Here is a 19,149-nt window from a genome sequence, read left to right on the forward strand (position 1 = left end):
TTTTTTTTTATTAACCTCTGCTCTTCTGGCTATGGATTCTGCTCATCACAACAGAAATAAGCACAATACAATTGTTATCACAGGACCAATGTAAGCATCATCAGATATTTACGTACAGTATTGTGTAGGTCTCTTATAACTGGGGCATAACAGGAGCAAGGCAGTTTGTTCTGGTGCATAAATCTTGGCCCCCGGTTCACATTTGTGCGATTGCGGAGATCGCATGTAATTCGGAGCGCATTGCTCCTAAATTACATGCGATCTCATGTGCGGTGCGAATTTCAGCCATACACTTTGTATGGCTGAATTTGCACCACATACGCACTAAACTCGCACATGAGGCTTTTTTTTATTCGCAGTTCACACTAGTGCGATCCGATTCTGTGCGAACTTGCAGATCGCACTGCGATATACGATCGCAACTGGGGTGTCGTTAACTTTTAATTGACACCCCCTGTGTATCGCATATGGCAGTGTGAACTGCCAGAGGTGTGGATGCGATGCGGGATCACGCTGCATATTCGCAGCGTTCCCGCATCGCACAAATGTGAACCGGCACTTACTACTGTATGACATCCATGTGGACATGGGTTATCGTTATTATAGAGGGGGTCCTAGTGCAGGAAAGTGAATATAAACAAACAACTAGGGGTTACTTCCAGAGTTAAAGTTATGGAAAAGACTTGTTTTTTTATTTTTAAATAACAAACATTTTATACTCATCTGCTCTGTGCAGTGGTTTTGCACAGAGCAGTCCGGATCCTCCTCTCCTTGGGTCCCTCGCCTGTACTTCTGGCCCCTCCCTCCTGCCAAGTGCCCCCAGAGCAAGCAGCTTGCTGTGGGGGCACCCAAGCTGGCATGCTCCCAAGCCACTGCTGTGCGTGTGCATTCACACACAGACCCGTCCTCTTTTTCCTCATGGGCTCACTGGCCTCAGCCAATGAGGAGTGAGAGTCCCCGGAGAGCTGAGCCTCTCATGCACATCATCACTGGGTCAAAATGGGGCCCAAAAAAACCTTGAGCCTTTACAACCACTTTAAATCAGACTGCAAGGTCTGTTTAATTGTTTCAGACATCAGACAATGATGTCAGCATTCTTCAGGCAACATCCCAGAGATGGCAAATACCCCGGATCTTGCTGGATAAAGCTACAGCACAGTGCAGGGGTTGCCATCAATTTCAAAATATTGTATCTTTTTTTTTTTTCTAAAATGGTACATTTTCTCAATTTAAATGTTTGATATATTTTCTATTTTCTAGTGTGAAAAAATACAATTTATGAGATTTGTAAAGCAAAGCATTCTGATTTTATATAGATTTTACACAGCATCCTGACTTTTTGGAATTGGGGTTGTCATTTTTTTGGTTGTCATCTTAAGTTTTCCAGTGTTTTGAAATGGAAGAGATAGAAAAGAAACCTTGCAATTTTAGGGAAAACTGTGCTTCGTGTTTAGTACAGTGAAATTTAGGATTGTGTAGGGGTTACAAATAATAAGCCCTGCTAGACCTCTAAGCCTGAGAACTGAGCGATCACATGACCGTTGATCGCTCTGAGCAGAGTGTGTTTGAAGTCTTTGCACCTAGTCATTAACTGGTTTAACTGTGATCACAAAGTCACAAATTAGCCTGGTCACCGACGGGTTTATCATTATCATGGGTGTTTTTTACCAAATAATTTTGATTCAGGAGTTTAGTAATTAAAATATTTAAAACACAGGTTTTAATTTTTTTTAAAATTACCAAATTCCTGGATCAAAATTATATGATAAATATGCTGTGGCGGGTTGCAGGGAACAGTTTTCTCTACTAGTTACTAAAGCACTTCACTCCTTTGCCTTTAATCTTGACTATTTAAACACTTTCTGCATGGGACAATGTAAAAAAACAAAAAAACACACACACAACACAATTTTAGGAGCAGTTCATGCAGAAATTCTTACATTTTTTATTTCACCTGTATTAAATCAGTTTAAAAAAAAAATGTCTCCTGTAAGACAATTACATAATATGCTAACATGCATCGCATGCTAGCACATTATGAAATACTTACCTTAGAATGAAGCCCTCCAGTGGCGCGCTGTCACAGCTGACAGGACATCCATCTTCCCCCGGTTTTCCTTCAGGGTTCGGGGGCTTCCAGGCTGTGTGAGTGGCCAGAGCTGCGATGATGTCACTCCCACCCTCGCTTCTGGCACTGTGCTCTGAAGGCCCAGAGTGGTATGCTGGACCTTCAGAGCGCATGCGCCGGTGACGTCACCGGCTGCAACCAGTGTGAATATCTCCAAAACAGTGCCCGTTTAGGAGATTTCCATTTTGTCTACAGGTAAGCCTTATTATAGGCTAACTTGTAGGTAAAAAATTTCAAAGAGGACTTTACTACCACTTTAATGCTTACATTATTATTGTGAATAATTTTAATAATTCAGTATTTAGTTATGTGACACAAATGTTTTGCAACTTTTCATGCTATCAATTTTGTATACAAGGGGGCAACCTTAAAAAAGAGACTCTATAAAGTAATAAAATGTCCATATAGCATGTGAATGAGAGGAATTACAGCAAACCAATAGACAGCAGAGAAAGATATCTTTTTTGTATTTTCTTGAAAAATGAAACCATCTGTGTATTTTATATAAATCATGTATAGTACATATAAATCATGTATAAACACCTACCAAATGCGGTCAGTTCCAATTCCTTTCGTGTTTTGCCAAGAGATGGGAAAATATTAAGCCAGGTTACAGTAGAATACACCAAGAGCTCTCCCATGGATAGTTCTGTGACCTGCAGCAATACAAAATGTTTACCACACTGTTCTAAAATACATCCCATAGACTTTATAACAAACAGAACATACTAATTTCTTCACTTAAAGCGTTGTTCCAACTGTGGAAAAAAAAAAAAAATTAAAAGTCAACAGCTACAAATACTGTAGCTACTTACTTTTAATATATACACACTTACCTGTCCAGGGAGCCTGCGATGTCAGCACCCCAGTCCATTTTCGGTTCGGCCACCAGGTGCTGCTGCCACCATTTACTCTAAGGGAAGTCAGCAATGAAGCCTTTCGGTCTCACAGCCGGTTCCCTTCTGCGCATGTGTGAAGCGTGCTGTGCATTCTCATTGGCTTGGCGGGCGGGGGGGGGGGGGGAGGTAAAAGCGGACGGAGCTTCCGGCATTATCTCCTGGAAGTGGGGAAGGATACCTGTTAAAAACTGGTTTTGCAGATGAGGGGAAGTTCCACTTTTGGGTGGAACTCTGCTTTAACACACACACACATTTTATATATATTGAAATTGGAGGGCTGTCGGTCAGGAGGAATGCTGCGACTCGGGCAGAGACCTAGTCATATGCGACCTCGCGTCTGGTGGGGCTATGTCATGGCCAACCAGTGCAGAGCTGAGGCCTGCGCACACTCGCTGGCCAGACTGGGGTGTCCACTGGATCTATATTATCCAGCCCATCACCCAGTCCGGCAGTTAATTGTAGATCTCACAGGAAAAAAAACAAAAGAAAAAAAATTTGGCAGGACCAGAGATCCCAGCAAGGAACTAGGTCCTTACTTCTGACTAGGCAGAAAAAAAAACTGAGTATCTATAGCAGAGAGAGGGCGTACACCCCCTGGGACTGCCCATAGGCATAGCCAGACACTTTTTCTGACTAGTGTCCTACTCCTGTAGGGGGCAGTATAACCCAATGGTTAAGAAGGTCAGGAGCTGTGTCCATCAATGAACAAAAGAGAAAAAGCATTTAACACTTGCAAAGCAGAAGGGGGGGGGGGGGATCATTGCAAGGGTTAGTTTTTCAACCAGTTTTAAAGGCTGTTTTATGCAACACCCTATGGAAATGTATAAGTCATGGGAAGTGTATATAAATGTAAACTGTAATTGTTATACGCTGCACCATGTTAAAATACTCCACGCTAGATAAAAACATAGGTGATTGATTTAGGGACTGAAAAACTATATTTGATGTTGTGCAGTAAACACAGTTTTTCCCACAGTGTAGGATGTATGCCACTAATGGTACTTGTTTCTTGTATGAACAGCCCTGGCCAAAAGTTTTAGGAATGACACAAATATCAATTTTCACAAAGTCTGCTGCTTCAGTGTTTAGATCTTTTTGTCAGATGTTACTATGGTATACTGAAGTATAATTACAAGCATTTCATGAAGTTGACAATTACATGACGTTTATGCAAAGAGCCAATATTGTCAGTGTTTACCCTTCTTTTTCAAGGTCTCTGCAATTTGCCCTGACATGCTGTCAGCTTCTGGGTCACATCTTGACTGATGACAGCCCATTCTTGCATAATGAATGCTTGGAGTTTGTCAGAATTTGTGGGGGTTATGGTTCAGCTGCCTCTTGGGAATTGACCACAAATTCTCAATGCGATTAGGTCTGGAACGTTTCCTGGTCATGGACCCAAAATTTTGAGGTTTTGTTCCCCAAGCCACTTAGTTATCACTTTTTCCTTCTGGCAAGGTGCTCCATCATGCTGGAAAAGGCATTGTTCATCATAAAAATATTCTTGGACGGTTGGGAGAAGTTGGAGGATGTTTTTGTATCATTCTTTATCCATGGCTGTGTTCTTAGACAAAATTATGAGTAAGCCCACTCTCTTGGTTGAGAAGCAACACCACACATGAATGGTTTTAGGATGCTTTACTGTTGGCATGACACAGGACTGATGGTAGCGCTCACCTTTTCTTCTCTGGACAATGTTTTTTTCCAGATGCCCCAAACAATCGGAAAGGAGATTCATCAGAGAAAATTACTCCAGTCCTCAGCAGGCCAATTCCTTTTGCAGAATATCAGTCTGTCCCTGATGTTTTTCTTGGAGCAAAAAGTGTCTTCTTTGCTCCACTTCGTGACAAGAGGCCATCCTCCAAAAGCCTTCGCCTCCCTGTGTATGTAGATACACTCACACCTGCCTGCTGCCGTACCTGAGCAAGCTCTGCACTGTTGGTGCCCCGATCCCGCAGCTCAATCAACTGTAGGAATCGGTCTTGCTGGACTTTCTTGGGCACCCTAAAGCCTTCTTCACAAATGCAGTGAAAAAAATGGATTTTTGTAAAATCTTACCGTAAAATCCTTTTCTCTTAGCTCATTGACAGACGTAGTCCTCGGTGATACAGCACCTTCGGGTTATGTTGCCTCCACAGGAGCAGGACTAGACAGGAAATTAAAATGCTCTGGCCACACCCTAGGGGCAGTCCCAGAGGGTATATCCTCTCTCTCTCTGCCTCAGCAAATCAGTTATGTCAAAAAGCAGTCTTTAGAGATTTTAACCCAACCCAACTCCAAAACAGAGGGGCGGGGACTACGTCTGTCAATGAGCTAAGAGAAAAGGATTTTACGGTAAGATTTTACAAAAATCCATTTTTCTCTATCGCTCATTGACAGACGTAGTCCTCGGTGATACAGCACCTTCGGGACGTCCCAGAGCAGTATCACAACTGAGGGGTGGGAAAATGGAAATCAAATCCCAATCTAGAAGGCCCAACCGGTGCCAACTAGAAGTTTACAATGCTCATCCTTAATGATGAGACTCAACAAAAAAGAAATTTTTCAAACAGAAAAAAACTCTCGAGGTAGACCACCGGTCTCCTCAAATTGCGGCCTGCAAAACCTTGCGGCCAAATGAGGCATCCGCCGATGCCGTCACATCAATTTTATAGAATTTTGTAAAGGTATGTACCGACGACCAGGTGGCCGCCTTACATACCTGGACCACTGACGCCTGATGGCGAAAGGCCCAGAAAGTACTGAGCGCTCGAGTGGAGTGCGCCCTAACAGGGAACGGAGGACTCTGACCCTTAATAGAATAAGCCTGTACCACCGTCTGTCTAATCCATTTGGCAATGGTCGCGGCAGATGCAGGCAAACCCTTTCTGGGGCCATCCATGATCACAAAAAGTGAATCCGTCTTACGGAATGATTCCGTAGCTTTCAGGTATACTCTGATTGCCCGAACCACATCCAAGGAATGCAACGCATGTTCCCGATGATGCTTGGGCTGAGGACACAAGGAAGGTAGTACAATATCTTCATTCAGATGAAAATCTGAAACCAACTTAGGAAGAAAGGATGGCTTAGGATGAAGTACTACCTTATCCCTATGAATCACTAGGTATGGGGACTGGCATGATAATGCAGCCAGTTCTGACACCCTGCGAGCAGAAGTGATAGCCACCAAGAAGGCCACCTTCTGGGATAAAGTAAACAAGGGAATCTCCCTGATGTTTTCAAAGGGAGGTTTCTGTAGAACCGACAAAACTAAATTAAGATCCCAGGGCGGTAAGGGCGCGCGGACTGGTGGAGCCAGGTGCCGCACCCCCTGGATGAAATTCCGCACCAAGGACTTGGTAGCTAAAGGTTTCTGAAAGAAGATTGCTAATGCTGAAACTTGACCCTTGATGGTGCTCAAGGCTAGCTTCTGCTCAACCCCTTGTTGCAAAAAAGCCAATATTCGAGTCACCGAATAGGTACGTGGAGGAAATCCTAAAGATTCGCACCACGCAATATAAGTCTTCCATGTGTGATAATAGACCTTGCTGGAAGTCGCTTTCCTTGCTTTAATAAGGGTAGGAATGACTGAAGCTGACAAACCTCTGTCCTTCAGTACTTGGGTCTCAATGGCCAGGCCATTAAAACCAGCGACTGCAAAGCACGATGGTAAATTGGTCCTTGAGACCACAGACACTCCCTGAGACGAAGTTCCCACGGAACGTCTGCGACTAGCCTGTCCAAGTCGGCCAGGCCGGCTTGACGAGGCCAGCCTAGAATTTCTAGGACCACTGGTGCTGACTGGATCTGAACCAGGCGTCCCTAGAGCTATCTGGCCCCGACCATCCGAGAAAGTCTGGTCGTTTTCTGTTCCCACACATTTATCAGATACCTGATTACTATCAGGAAGGGTGATCTTTTCTGGTTGAACCTCAGGGACCGAAGTCACCCGGCTAGAGGCTTCTTGGCCTGTCTGGTCAACCAGATCCGATTCCTGTGGGGAATTGAGACTAATCTTAGGAAAAGGTAAAGGAAAAGATCTATTCAGGGAACGGTGACTACCGCTCCCTGTAGTACTTAAATGTTGGAAGGGAAGAATCGCACCGGTAGTAGTAGATGATGCTCGATCTAATGTCCTGAATACCGGTGAAAACGTCCCCCCACCCTCAAACCGGGTGGGGGCGCACCTTCAGGCTGTGTACTCCTTTGCTTCGGGTTTGGCTGAGTTGGTCCTCTGTTTGTCCGACCAGCCTTTCTTGAACCCTCCTGGAGTCTTGCCTTTCCCGCTTGTTCCAGCCGGGCGTGCGAACCCTTTATGGGCGGTAAAGAAAGGTCCTCGCTTGTTGCGAGGTCCCTTAGCTTTAGCAGCCTGTGGCAAAAAAGTGCTCTTGCCCCCAGTGGCATCCTTAATGATTTCATCTAGGGTGGCCCCAAATAGACGATTCCCCTGAAAGGGGAGATTCGTCAAGGTCTTTTTGGAACCTAGGTCAGCTGACCAGCATTTTAACCACAGCACACGTCTGAGGATTACCGCTGACATAGATGCATGCCCTAATAGGGGAGTAGTGTCCAAGGCTGCGTCACAGATAAACTGTAGCCCTTGTATAATCTGTTCCATCAAATCAGATGTTTCCTGGGGAATATCTTTTCCCCTAAGGTCTTGGCGTACCAATCTCGCCCATTCCGTAAGTGTCTGGGAAACTAGACCAATAACAATTACTGGTCTAAATGCTGACCCTATCAGAGAGAAGATGGTGCGGACTCTGCTTCCATCTTTCGATCCACCGGATCCTTAAAGGACGAAGTGTCCTCCACTGGGATAACCGTGGCTTTATTCAGCCTGGAAATAGGTGGATCCACCACTGGTGGTACCGTCCATTTCTTAATGATGGATTCCTCAAACGGATAGCGTCTAGCAATACGCTTGGAAATAGTAAAGGTACGTTTAGAATGCTCCCATTCTCCTTTAATCTCATTACCAAAACACTTGGGTACAGGAAAAACCTTCACCGTTTTGATGGGCTTGTTAGTACCAAAAGGAATCTCTGTATCAGTTGCTTCTGCCGGTAAAACCTCAAGTTTTAAGGTTTCCTGCACTGCCACAACTAGTGCGTCCACCAATGCTTCTTCCTGAATTATAGCGGGAGAAGAAACGTCCTCCTCACTGTCTGAGGGAGCTTTACCTGAGGTAACAGCCCTTGCAGAGGGACCTGCAACTGCAGTGACCATCTCTGAATCGGAGTCAGAGGTGTCAGATAATATAGGGGTAGGCGGGGGTCGCTTCCTTGACCCTCGTCCCTGACAGGCCGCCTCCACCCGAGCCACCATAGACTCCAAAATTGCTGTAAATGCCTCTACACTCTGTGCACCGGCGGGTCCCGTGGCCCCCTCGAGGGAAACAGGTGGGGGAATTTGTGTGGCAGGGTCCATGATTATTCCAGTAACTTCCCGGATAATATAATTCAAAAATAAAAAACTTTTTTTTTTTTTTTTTTCACAGACCCCCAGCGCCACAAAAGCCCCTTAGTGTTACCTGCTAGGGATCCCTATCGATCGAGAGAGAGAGAGAGAGATAGACCCCCAGGCTCACCACTTGATGCTCAGAGTTTAACTGCAACAGGTTACAGCGCTGTCTTGACAAACAGGAAGTCTTTTGGCTGGCTGCCCAGGAAGAAAGGAGGCGGTTCCGCCCCTCTGCACGCCTTCCGGCGCCTCCCCTAGCTCCACGAGGTGTTTGGATCACCTCAAACATGGCCGCCCCCATGCTGGAGACACGAGGCTACGCCAAAATGGCGGCTCGTGCAATCCAGCAAAAAAAATGGCGGCGGCCTGTACCGAATAGCGGTGTGCTGCCGGGCACACAACACTATCTCTGCATGGGAATTTTTGGCGTGGTTGGCGGTACTGGCCCTGGCGGACCTCATGGCCGTTCGGAAGGCCTGCTATAGCTGGAGATTTGACTAGGAAGGCAGTCTACATGTCCGTGGCTTCTGACTGGTAGGTACCTTATTCTTATCACAGTAAGATTCCCAGACTGCCACTGATTACAATCTTTTAAACATGTATACAATTAGATTGTTAGCTCCCAAACCAAGCCTCCTGGCTTTTTGCACATAAAATCACACTCAAAGTAGGGGGATCTGTGCCATGTTATAGGATAGAGGGGGACTCTATCTTACCATACAGAGAGGGGCCCGCGTTCACCACAAGACCCGTCAGGGGGAAAAGGGGGAACATACTACTCACCATACCGGAACCAGGCGGGCACCAACTCCTGACAGTACCCCTCTCCACCGGGGCGGGAGGGCTGTCGACCAATACGGACGCCGTGACTCATGGTCTTTGGCGTTTCAGCGAGACATTTAACTCGGGGGGTCAGTCCCTTAATGGGACTTTGTCGCGGCCGACCCAGCGCGGAGCTATGGCCTGCACGCGCTCATAGGCTGAACTGGGGTGACCACCGGATCTCAACATCCAGCCCGTCGCCCAGTTCAGCTTTCTTGCTTGAAGATCTCACAGGAACACTGGAGAAAAAAGCGGTCTAAAAAATCTTTTTAAGAAAAAAATCTTGCCAGGACCGAAGATCCCAGCAAGGTATCTAGGTCCTTACTCCTAACTAGACAGAAAATAACTGATTTGCTGAGGCAGAGAGAGAGAGGATATACCCTCTGGGACTGCCCCTAGGGTGTGGCCAGAGCATTTTAATTTCCTGTCTAGTCCTGCTCCTGTGGAGGCAACATAACCCGAAGGTGCTGTATCACCGAGGACTACGTCTGTCAATGAGCGATAGAGAAATGTTTTTTATGGGATTAAGTTCATTTTCATGGCAAAGAGGGACTTTGCAATTAATTGCAATTCATCTGATCACTCTTCATAACATTCTGGAATATATGCAAATTGCCATCAAACACTAAAGCAGCAGACTTTGTGAAAATTTATATTTTTGTCATTCTCAAAACTTTTGGCCACAGCTGTACTACACTGCAGAGCTTGTGGGAGAACACACTTGCAAACACATTATCAGATACAGTACATCCAGAAAGTATTCACAGCGCTTCACTTTTTCCACATTTTGTTATGTTACAGCCTTATTCCAAAATGGATTAAATTCATTATTTCCCTCAAAGTTCTACAAACAATACCCCATAATGACAACATGAAAGAAGTGTGTTTGAAATCTTTGCAAATTCATTAAATATATATTAAAAAAAAAATGTCACGGACATAAGTATTCATAGCCTTTGCCATGACACTCAAAATTGAGCTCCGGTGCATCCTGTTTACACTGATCATCCTTGAAATGTTTCTACAACTTGAAGAAACCTGGGGTAAATTCAGTTTATTGAGCATGATTTGCAAACGCACACACCTGTCTATAAGGTCCCATAGTAAACAGTGCATGTTAGAGCACAAACCAAGCCATGAAGTCCAAGGAATTGTCTGTAAACCTCCAAGACAGGATTGTATCGAGGCACAGATCTGGAGAAGGGTACAGAAAAATGTCTGCAGCATTGAAGGTCCCAATGAGCAGAGTGGCCTCCATCATCCGTAAATGTAGGAAGTTTGGAACCACCAGGATTCTTCATAGAGCGGGACGCCCAGCAGAAGGGCCATTGTCAGGAAGGTGCTCAAGAACCCGATGGTCACTCTGCAAGAGCTACAGAATTTTTCTGTGGAGAGAGAAGAATTTTCCAGAAGAACCACCATCTCTGCAGCACTCCGCCAATCAGGCCTGTATAGTAGAACACCAGTATATATTAAGTGGTGCAGCACTGTGAGATACACTCACCTTTTCACTATTTATTATTGGCACTACACACTACCCCACGTGTTGACCTATGAGTCATATCTATAGGTAGCGCCTGTACCAGCCTTCACGTACTTTTATTCTGTATGGTAGAACGGCTAGACAGAAGCCACTCCTTAGTAAAAGGCACATAACAGCCCGTCTGGAGATTCTCAGACCATGAGAAACAAAATTCTCTGGTCTGATGAAACAAAGATTGAACTATTTGGCCTGAATGGTAAGCGTCATATCTGGAGTAAACCAGGCATTGCTCATCACCTGGCCAATACCATCCCTACAGTGAAGCCTGGTAGTGGCAGCATCATGCTGTGGGGATGTTTTTCACCGTCTGGAACTGGTAGACTAGTCAGGATTTAGGGAAAGAGTAATGCACCAATTTACAGAGACATCTTTGATTAAAATCTACTTTAAGAGCGCTCTGGACCTCAGACTGGGGTGAAGGTCCATCTTCCAACAGGACAAAACAGCCCTAAGCACACAGCCAAGATAACAAAAGGAGTGGCTACAGGACAACTGTGAATGTCCTTGAGTGGTCCAGCCAGGGCCCAGATTTGAACCCTATCGAACATCTCTGGGGAGATCTGAAAATGGCTGTGCACCAACGTTCCCCATCCAACCTGATGGAGCTTGAGTGGTCCTGCAAAGAAGAATTGGAGAAACTGCCCAAAAATAGGTGTGCCAAGCTTGTAGCATCATACTCAAAAAGACATCAGGCTGTTATTGGTGCCAAAGGTGTTTCAACAAAGTATTGAGCAAAGGCTGTGAATACTTATATACTATATACATGTGATTTTTTTTTTGTTTTTTATTTTTAATAACTTTGTAAAGATTTCAAACAAACTTATTTCATTATGGGGTATGGTTTGTAAAATTTTGAGGAGAAATAATGAATTTAATCTATTTTGGAATAAGGCTGTAACATAAAATGTGGAAAAAGTGAAGTGCTGTGAATACTTCCCAGGTGCACTGAATTTGTGCATCTGTTACCAGTTACAAAGCCATTCTTACCTCTTTCTCTGTTCCACTCTGCTCTGCTACCAACTGATCAAACACTGTTCCATAATCCTCATAGATCTTCTGCATTTCATTAATGTGGCTAGCTACTTTCTCCATCGCTTTAAGTGCTTCTGTAAAATGACAAGTAATAGTGGTTACATATTAATGCCACATATACATATATATCCATTATGTATACATAACACTTTACTCATGTAAATGCTGAATAATTGACAGAATGGGTGGTAGTAAAATGGATGCCCATAGTAACCAATCAAATTTTTACTCAGATTTTTTTTTTGATTGGCTCCCTGTGGGCTACAACTATGCTTTATTCCTCCTTGTTATTTTCCCTATTTTTCATACATACCCATACAGCTTCCATCTGTCAGTATTTCCAAACATGGAACCTGATTTTGAAAGCATACATTTTTTATGCTTTTAGGTGGTCCAAAATGTATAAATCTGGTACTACTTTTTGTCTTGTAAATGGACGCTGACCTAACATATAATCTTTTTTTCGCTTTGAGTATATAATGTACGGAAATACCAATTTAAGAGACAGAGGACAAGTTGTCCAGTCAAACTTAGCAGCACAGCATCACCCAAAAAAACACTATAATCAGGTTAATCATGATTGTACATAAGCAATGCTGACTAATTAATTAAAATCTAAACTGGGTCAACAAGTGACTAGCAATGATTCATAGAATTACTACTGCATGCAATCATGTTAGTCTTTAAAGATCCGCAGATTGTAATCACCAATGGACTGAACAATGTAATTCAACTGCACCAATCATAGAATACAAATTACTGGAATTTCTCAATAAAGCTTGATTATGTTATTGTAACTGTCCCTCTGTAGACAAAGGAATCCAAGAGAAACCCACAGAGTACATGATCGCACTGTAAATATCTATGAGGATCATTTGCAGTTCAGCAAATTCTAAGAAAAACTGATAAAAGCTGAAGGTGCTGTAAATAGCATCTTTCTTTTTTCATATGCAAATACAAATTACCAGAACAGGCATGCTGGATGGGAAAATGTTCTGCTAGGTGATGGGTAAGTACATCACAGATGGGCTTGTCTGTTTGAGTTGTCAGCTTATGTTTAGTTTTATTGTTACAGATCCAAATAAATGATCATCCAATTTATTATACAGTTCATGATACACCACATTTTAAAATGAATTCAGTTACTGCACTTAGAGATATTGTCACCCTGTCCGGGTCGCTGTACCCCCACCCCCTTTCCCCCCCCAACCCTTTATACTAACTTTACCAGTGACCCTTCCCCAATCCTTCCCTCACATTGTTTATATATACCTGGCATTTCTCAGAATCAGGGAGCATGTAACCTCCTCCCCTGTGACAGCTCCCATGTTTAGCAGGCAATCACAAGACCCAAGCATTGTTACATGACCATGGGAGTCACCTGGGCCACCGACCCCAGTCATTTCATTACCAGCTGTAGAGGAGTGTCAGGAAAGGTGTAAGGTGTTCAGGAGCAAAGGTACGCACAAGCGCAGAATTCCTGTTAGCCATGCTTATGTGCATGCACGTGTGCATGTTGGCATGCATGCCTGACACTAAGACAGGTGCCAAGTGGGCTATATAAACAGCACTGATGCACTAGGACCTTGTTTTATGGTCTACTACACCATTTCCTGCATATCTGCTACCCATTCCTGTATCTGATCTCCTGTTGAGGACCTTATCTGCCTTGACCATGCTAGAACTTTCTTGTGCTGACCACCTTGGCTTGCCTTTGGACCATGCCTCTGCCTGCTCCCTTTGCCTACCTGCCTCACTGTTACCAACTCTGGTCTGACCTGAGCTCGGACTACGCTCCTGTCTGCCATTGCTTCTGACCTGCCTATCAGTTACTGACCTGGCTTGCCTGACTCTGCTCTGTATCCTGAATCTGTGGCTTCGTATGTGTTCAGCCATTCCTTAGTCTGCCAAGTGCCTGCCAGTGACCTGCCAGCCTGTCATTTCTGTCACGCAGCATCCTCGGTCTAGTCCACAATTGGATATGCACACACTTTCCAGGTGTATTGAGCAGGTTTAAGAGACACCTACCTCTCCATTTCAGGCTCCATAACCAGGTATACGACAGTAAGGAGCAGCAAGGGAGCGCTGGTAAGATGAAGAACTGGGAAAATATTACAGGACACCGCTCACAGAGGTGTGCTGTGCGAGTTATTTTATTTTTTTTTCTTTTTGCAAAAAGTGAAAAATTATTCTATTTCTTTAGACACAATACATGTCATCAGTGATTTTTGTGTACAGACCTTACTGAAACCAAAATACTGCTTTATATAATAAATACATGCCACATCCATAAAGTACAATGGTGTGCTTTAAAAGGGTGCCCACTTCATTTGCTTCAGGATTCTGAAGAAAGCAAAAGCTCTATTAGTTTTAATTAGGAGGCGAGCACGACCACATAACCTGTCAACGTCCTTCTGCGACAGTGAACTCTCTGCACTAGTCTGCAGAGAACACTCCAAAGGACACTGCAAGTTCCATACCATAACCTGCATTTTATGAATGACTTATCAAATGCAGAATGCACTGTGAAATAAATAAGGTACTCTGTCCACTGTTAGGCGATCCCTAGAAAACCCAGAGAAGCCTATCCTGCCTCCACCCACCAACAACTGAACTTTTTATCTTCTCCATCAGCCCATCCAACAGTTATTACCTTTTTTATCACTTAATTTCCTTTTTAGATTGAAGGCTCTAAACGAGCAGAGCCCTCTTGATTCTTCCTATCTTGAATTTTATTCTAACTGTACTGTCTGCCCTCATGTTGTAAAGAACTGTGCAAACTGTTGGCACTACAGTAAACCCCCCTCCATTGCGGGGGTTACGTTCCGGACCCAGCCGCGAAAAGTGAAATTCCGCGAAATAGAAAAACCCTATTAAAATGCATTGTAGGCATGATTTTTTTACTGTCACTGTACGTGTAAAAACCTTTTTCAGGTCTTTAAACACACTATAGAAACTCAAACAAACAATAGAAACTCATTTAAACACATAAAAGATACTTAGAGACAGAGCAAGAGCTATGAAAAACACAAAAATCTTTCATTTTTAATGATTTATATAGTAAAATAACATTACAAAAAAAAAACGCGAATTACCGGGACCGCAAAAACTGAACCGCGATGTAGCAGGGGATTACTGTATATAAATCCTACTAGAAGGAAACACAGGCGCCACTCTAAGTGCAGTAACTTGAAATTTTATTTGGATAATCCAAATAAAATTTCAAGTTACTGCACTTAGAGTGGCGCCTGTGTTTCCTTCTAGTTGGCTTCAAACAAATATCTTCTACTTGTCACTAGAGCTGCCTCAGGAGTGCACCTTGGGATTTTTATGGACCTTTCTATGGACCTTGTTATACATGGACTTAAGAATTGTCCTTCTTATTGACAACTATTCACTCTGGTCATTGTGTGTTTAGTAATACTGGTGAAGTCCCTGGTGATACTCTCATTCCCCGTTGTGCGCCAGCTGTTTATTTTTGGACAATATAAATCCTATATAATAATAATAATTCTGTTCTGTTGAGAACACAGCGGTTTTAAATAGGGCCCTCATCGTATGCAATTGAAAGCTTGGTTGCTTCCCAAATACCTTTTGAACTTGGTTTGGCATTAACTTCTCATAATTGTCAGACATCTAGTAATAAGTAAACATTAATATCGGAGTCAGTGTTACATGATCAGCAATTAACAACTATATAGCTTCCTTTTATCCTGCAAGTGAGCTGCCAACTGGAAACTATGTCCTCAAAATGCATCCTGTTTTCTGTGCACGGCATCAATGATACATATGTAGAGATTTGTGCTCAGAAAAAAAGAGTAATTAGCAACCCATGTGAAACTTCTCCTCTAATAGATAGAATGGAAGGATCAGAGTGTCGGAAAATAAAAAAAATCATGTTAAAGGGCTGGGATTCATGCATTACACCATTTCAGTAAGGAACCCTAAAGAATGTTATACTTCCTCTGCTACATAATAAAAGCAGGCACACCCCATTGCCAAGGGAGTAATCTGTCTGTTCAGTTATTTCCCACATATTTTACTGTATTAATTGGAGCCCAAACAAGGTAAAAACATATAACACAGTGCAGACACATATGTCCCTTGTGAAAAGCATTGCTTTGCCATATTTTACACATGCTTGTAAGGCTTTGACCAATGCAGCTGAACAAAAACACAAACTAAATAGGATTAAAAAGAAAAATATACATTTAGTCTGTATAAAGGAGATAATGAGTGATACTGCATATGTGGCATATTCCCATTTTGGGCTATATTTATTCATGTTGTTTATTGGTTAATTAAAATTGGCTTGTTAGAAACTGATAAATATGGCTTTTTAGGAAAAAGCCAACTTGTTCAAAACACTATTATTAATATGCACACAAGAAAAAGTACCTGTCAAGTGGTAGTGTTCTTCACTGTCATTGTCAGTAAGAGATACCAACTCTTTCAACAGCAGTGGGTATTTTAGCACCCTCTGTACTGGTTTGATAAGATACGACTCCAGAGTTGAAGAATGCTGTTTGGTTGGATTTCTGGCATCCAAAAAATCTTTAAAAGCTGCATCTGTTCGAGCTGCAGAAAGAGCGAATGTAAATATTGACTTATGAGATATAATAAATAAATACGTTTAGATATAACAGGTTATTATTAGATTTCAAATTACCTCTTTCTAGAACTTTCTGCACCTTTATGTGGTTTGCACAAAATCCACTGTATAATTTAAAATGGTCAGCATAATACAGGAATGAGCCTCCAAGGGAGAAGAGCAATTTCTGGAACCAAGAGAAAAATAACAGTTATTACAAAGGGCAAGGAGCCTACACAGACTTTGAAAACCTTTTGAACTCTGAGAGATCATATGTTACATGAGAGGGAGAATTTTAAGTTTATGACATTAGATAGATATTTTTGGATTATGATTGGGTCAGCTACTACAAAAGTACATTAAAATGTCAGCTTACTATCAGCTGGATGCTTATCACATTGAATCTGGTTGATACAAGGCACCCCTTTAGAGTCAAGGTTTGAACAATGTAGCACCCCTAGGATATTTCGACAGAGTACTAACTGCTTCTGTTCTAGGGATGATATTATTACTGTTAATGCTTTGTGTAGGTGCAAACTTATGTCTTTCTCTCAAGCCTTTGCTTGTTAATACAAGCATCAAACTGCATCAGTATCCTGAGATTAAGCCTACAAACTCATCCATATCCTCCATTTATTTACCCAGTTTCCCTGCAGAGCACCAGGGAATCTGTGATATAAAAGTCATACGATTCTGCATGACAACATGCCAATTTTCTAAAAAAAATGAAGAATAGAGTAGAGCAATACAAAATAAATTCTGTATGTTAAAATGCCCAAGTCAATGTCCTGGCATCAATCCAATTAGGGTGATCTGTAATAGTCCATTCGAGCAAGGCAACAAAAAAATATACATGAAACAAGCTTTGTTTTGTATACATAAATGAACCAATATACCTCCTAACCTTTGGAAAAATCTGATAACTGACATAAGAAAGGTACTTACTTCAAGTTCACTTCCCTTACTTTTTGTTTGGGTATCTTGGTAAAGTGCTTCTAAAGTCAAAAGTGACTTTACATGTATTCAATGCAGATATCCAGCCATTACCAAAACAATATGTTTTGAAAAGGATAAATACAGTTTCTGAAACCGCAGCTGTGTGGTCACACATGATCCCCTGTGCTGGCGGGTCTCGATCTACGGAGAAAAGCAGGAGGGGCCAAGAATCCCCTGTGATGTCAGCCGGCAAACAGAGGGGAATCTCTGCCCCACATGCTTCTCTACAAAGATCGAGGTCGCTCTACATTGAAATGAGCTGCATTATGTAGAAGAAAAGAGGGTGGAGGGGCAGGGAAGAAACGCTCTCATGCGGACAGGGAGGGAGGGGGGAAGAGACTGTCAGAGAAGAGACAAGGGCTGTGGATGACGGAGACTTGTAAGTTGACCATGGTAGTCAGGGCTCAGCAGCCATGATTATCGCAGTCAGCAGAGGCAGGGGAGACTCAGGAACTAGCAGGATCAACAAGGTTTATTACCAGTTGTTATTTTTTACACCTTAAAGGATTAAAAAAGGTTTTTTTTTTGTTTGTTTTTTTGGGTTAGATGATTACGATTTACATCATAAAAGAGAAGGGCCTCCTGTAATCCAATGAAACAAACAGTACTCACCCGAAACTGAGATGGTGTTTCAAGCACATTAAAGTCAGTAGCACTGGATATGCCATCTTCTAAGGTTTGTAGGAATACCTTCTGAAAATCCAGCATTTCAGGCAGACTGCCAAACAAAGATTCCATCTAAAAATACAACAGTAAACTAATAAAAAAAGCTAAAACAATTTAGTTGCTATTTTCCTTGAAAAAGATGTATCCAGATATAAAATAATCAATATAGCACAAATTATTAGAGTCTCACCCCTGGTCCCTAAGTACTTCCAACATTAGCTTAGCTATGCCCACTTTTTGAAATTCTGAACATAGGTCTTGTTCCGTGTACTTGAGGACCAGTGCTAAGCAGAAATTAAACAGAGCCCTATAGTTAAGAGGAATGTAAAGTTATTGGGCTCGGTTTATGGCAGTTTCATATACACTTTCAAGAGTCAGAGGACAGGTTGAGATTGGGTAGTTGACAGGCCAGCAGCTACTAGACTTTAGATAACCTTTAATCACTCAAAGGTCAGGTTTGGACAAACCAAGTATTTCTTTCTAAGTAAGAGAAAAAAAATCGAAATCCTAAAGTCGTAATAATTTAAATTTAGTATTGAGAGTCTTTAATTAACCTAGTTTGAAATGTTTCTGTTAAAATATACAACTACTCCAGAAAGCCCTTCATAAAAAAAATTTGCACATACCATTATGCCTGTAAAGTAGGAAAAGAAAACTTAAACTCTGTAGCATAATGATGAAAATGATACTGCAAAGTGTTTAAAGCAGGCACTCCAAATCAAAACCACTTTGCAAAATCTCATCAAAGGAAACGAATACCAATAGAAGTATGGGAACTAGCACTGTTGGCTTGAAGTTGCAAACCCATGGGCTGTCATTACTATCCTTGTTCAGGAGTCCTTTACCAATAGCAAGTATGTTCAGGTATAGAGGCACCAGATATTTAAATACATTCATCTAACCAGTTACTCACCAACTAGGGAAGATGACAGTAAAGCTTGCAAAAACAAGGCAGCAGTGGTACCTCCCGTATTTATATTCTGAAAGGCCCCCTTTAAATGCTTTGGCTGGTGCCGAAATTGGACAA

The 19,149-nt window shown here is 42.5% G+C and overlaps 1 protein-coding gene across 7 annotated transcripts in view; it reads right to left on the minus strand.

Moving 5' to 3' along the window:
- Positions 1-19,149, minus strand: part of TIAM2 (TIAM Rac1 associated GEF 2) — a 457,180-nt gene that overhangs the window by 13,388 nt on the left and 424,643 nt on the right. For all 7 annotated transcript variants that reach the window (XM_082250259.1, XM_082250257.1, XM_082250260.1 and 4 more), the window contains 5 exons: positions 18,069-18,194; positions 16,539-16,647; positions 16,268-16,447; positions 11,825-11,943; positions 2,676-2,784 (listed from right to left, as the gene is read on the minus strand). In XM_082250259.1, the coding sequence (XP_082106385.1) occupies positions 2,676-2,784; positions 11,825-11,943; positions 16,268-16,447; positions 16,539-16,647; positions 18,069-18,194 (643 nt within the window). The remainder of the gene's footprint in view (positions 1-2,675; positions 2,785-11,824; positions 11,944-16,267; positions 16,448-16,538; positions 16,648-18,068; positions 18,195-19,149) is intronic.

The sequence above is a fragment of the Pelophylax lessonae genome (assembly GCF_965119305.1).
Source record: "Pelophylax lessonae genome assembly, chromosome: 3".
Taxonomy (NCBI): Eukaryota; Metazoa; Chordata; class Amphibia; order Anura; family Ranidae; genus Pelophylax; species Pelophylax lessonae.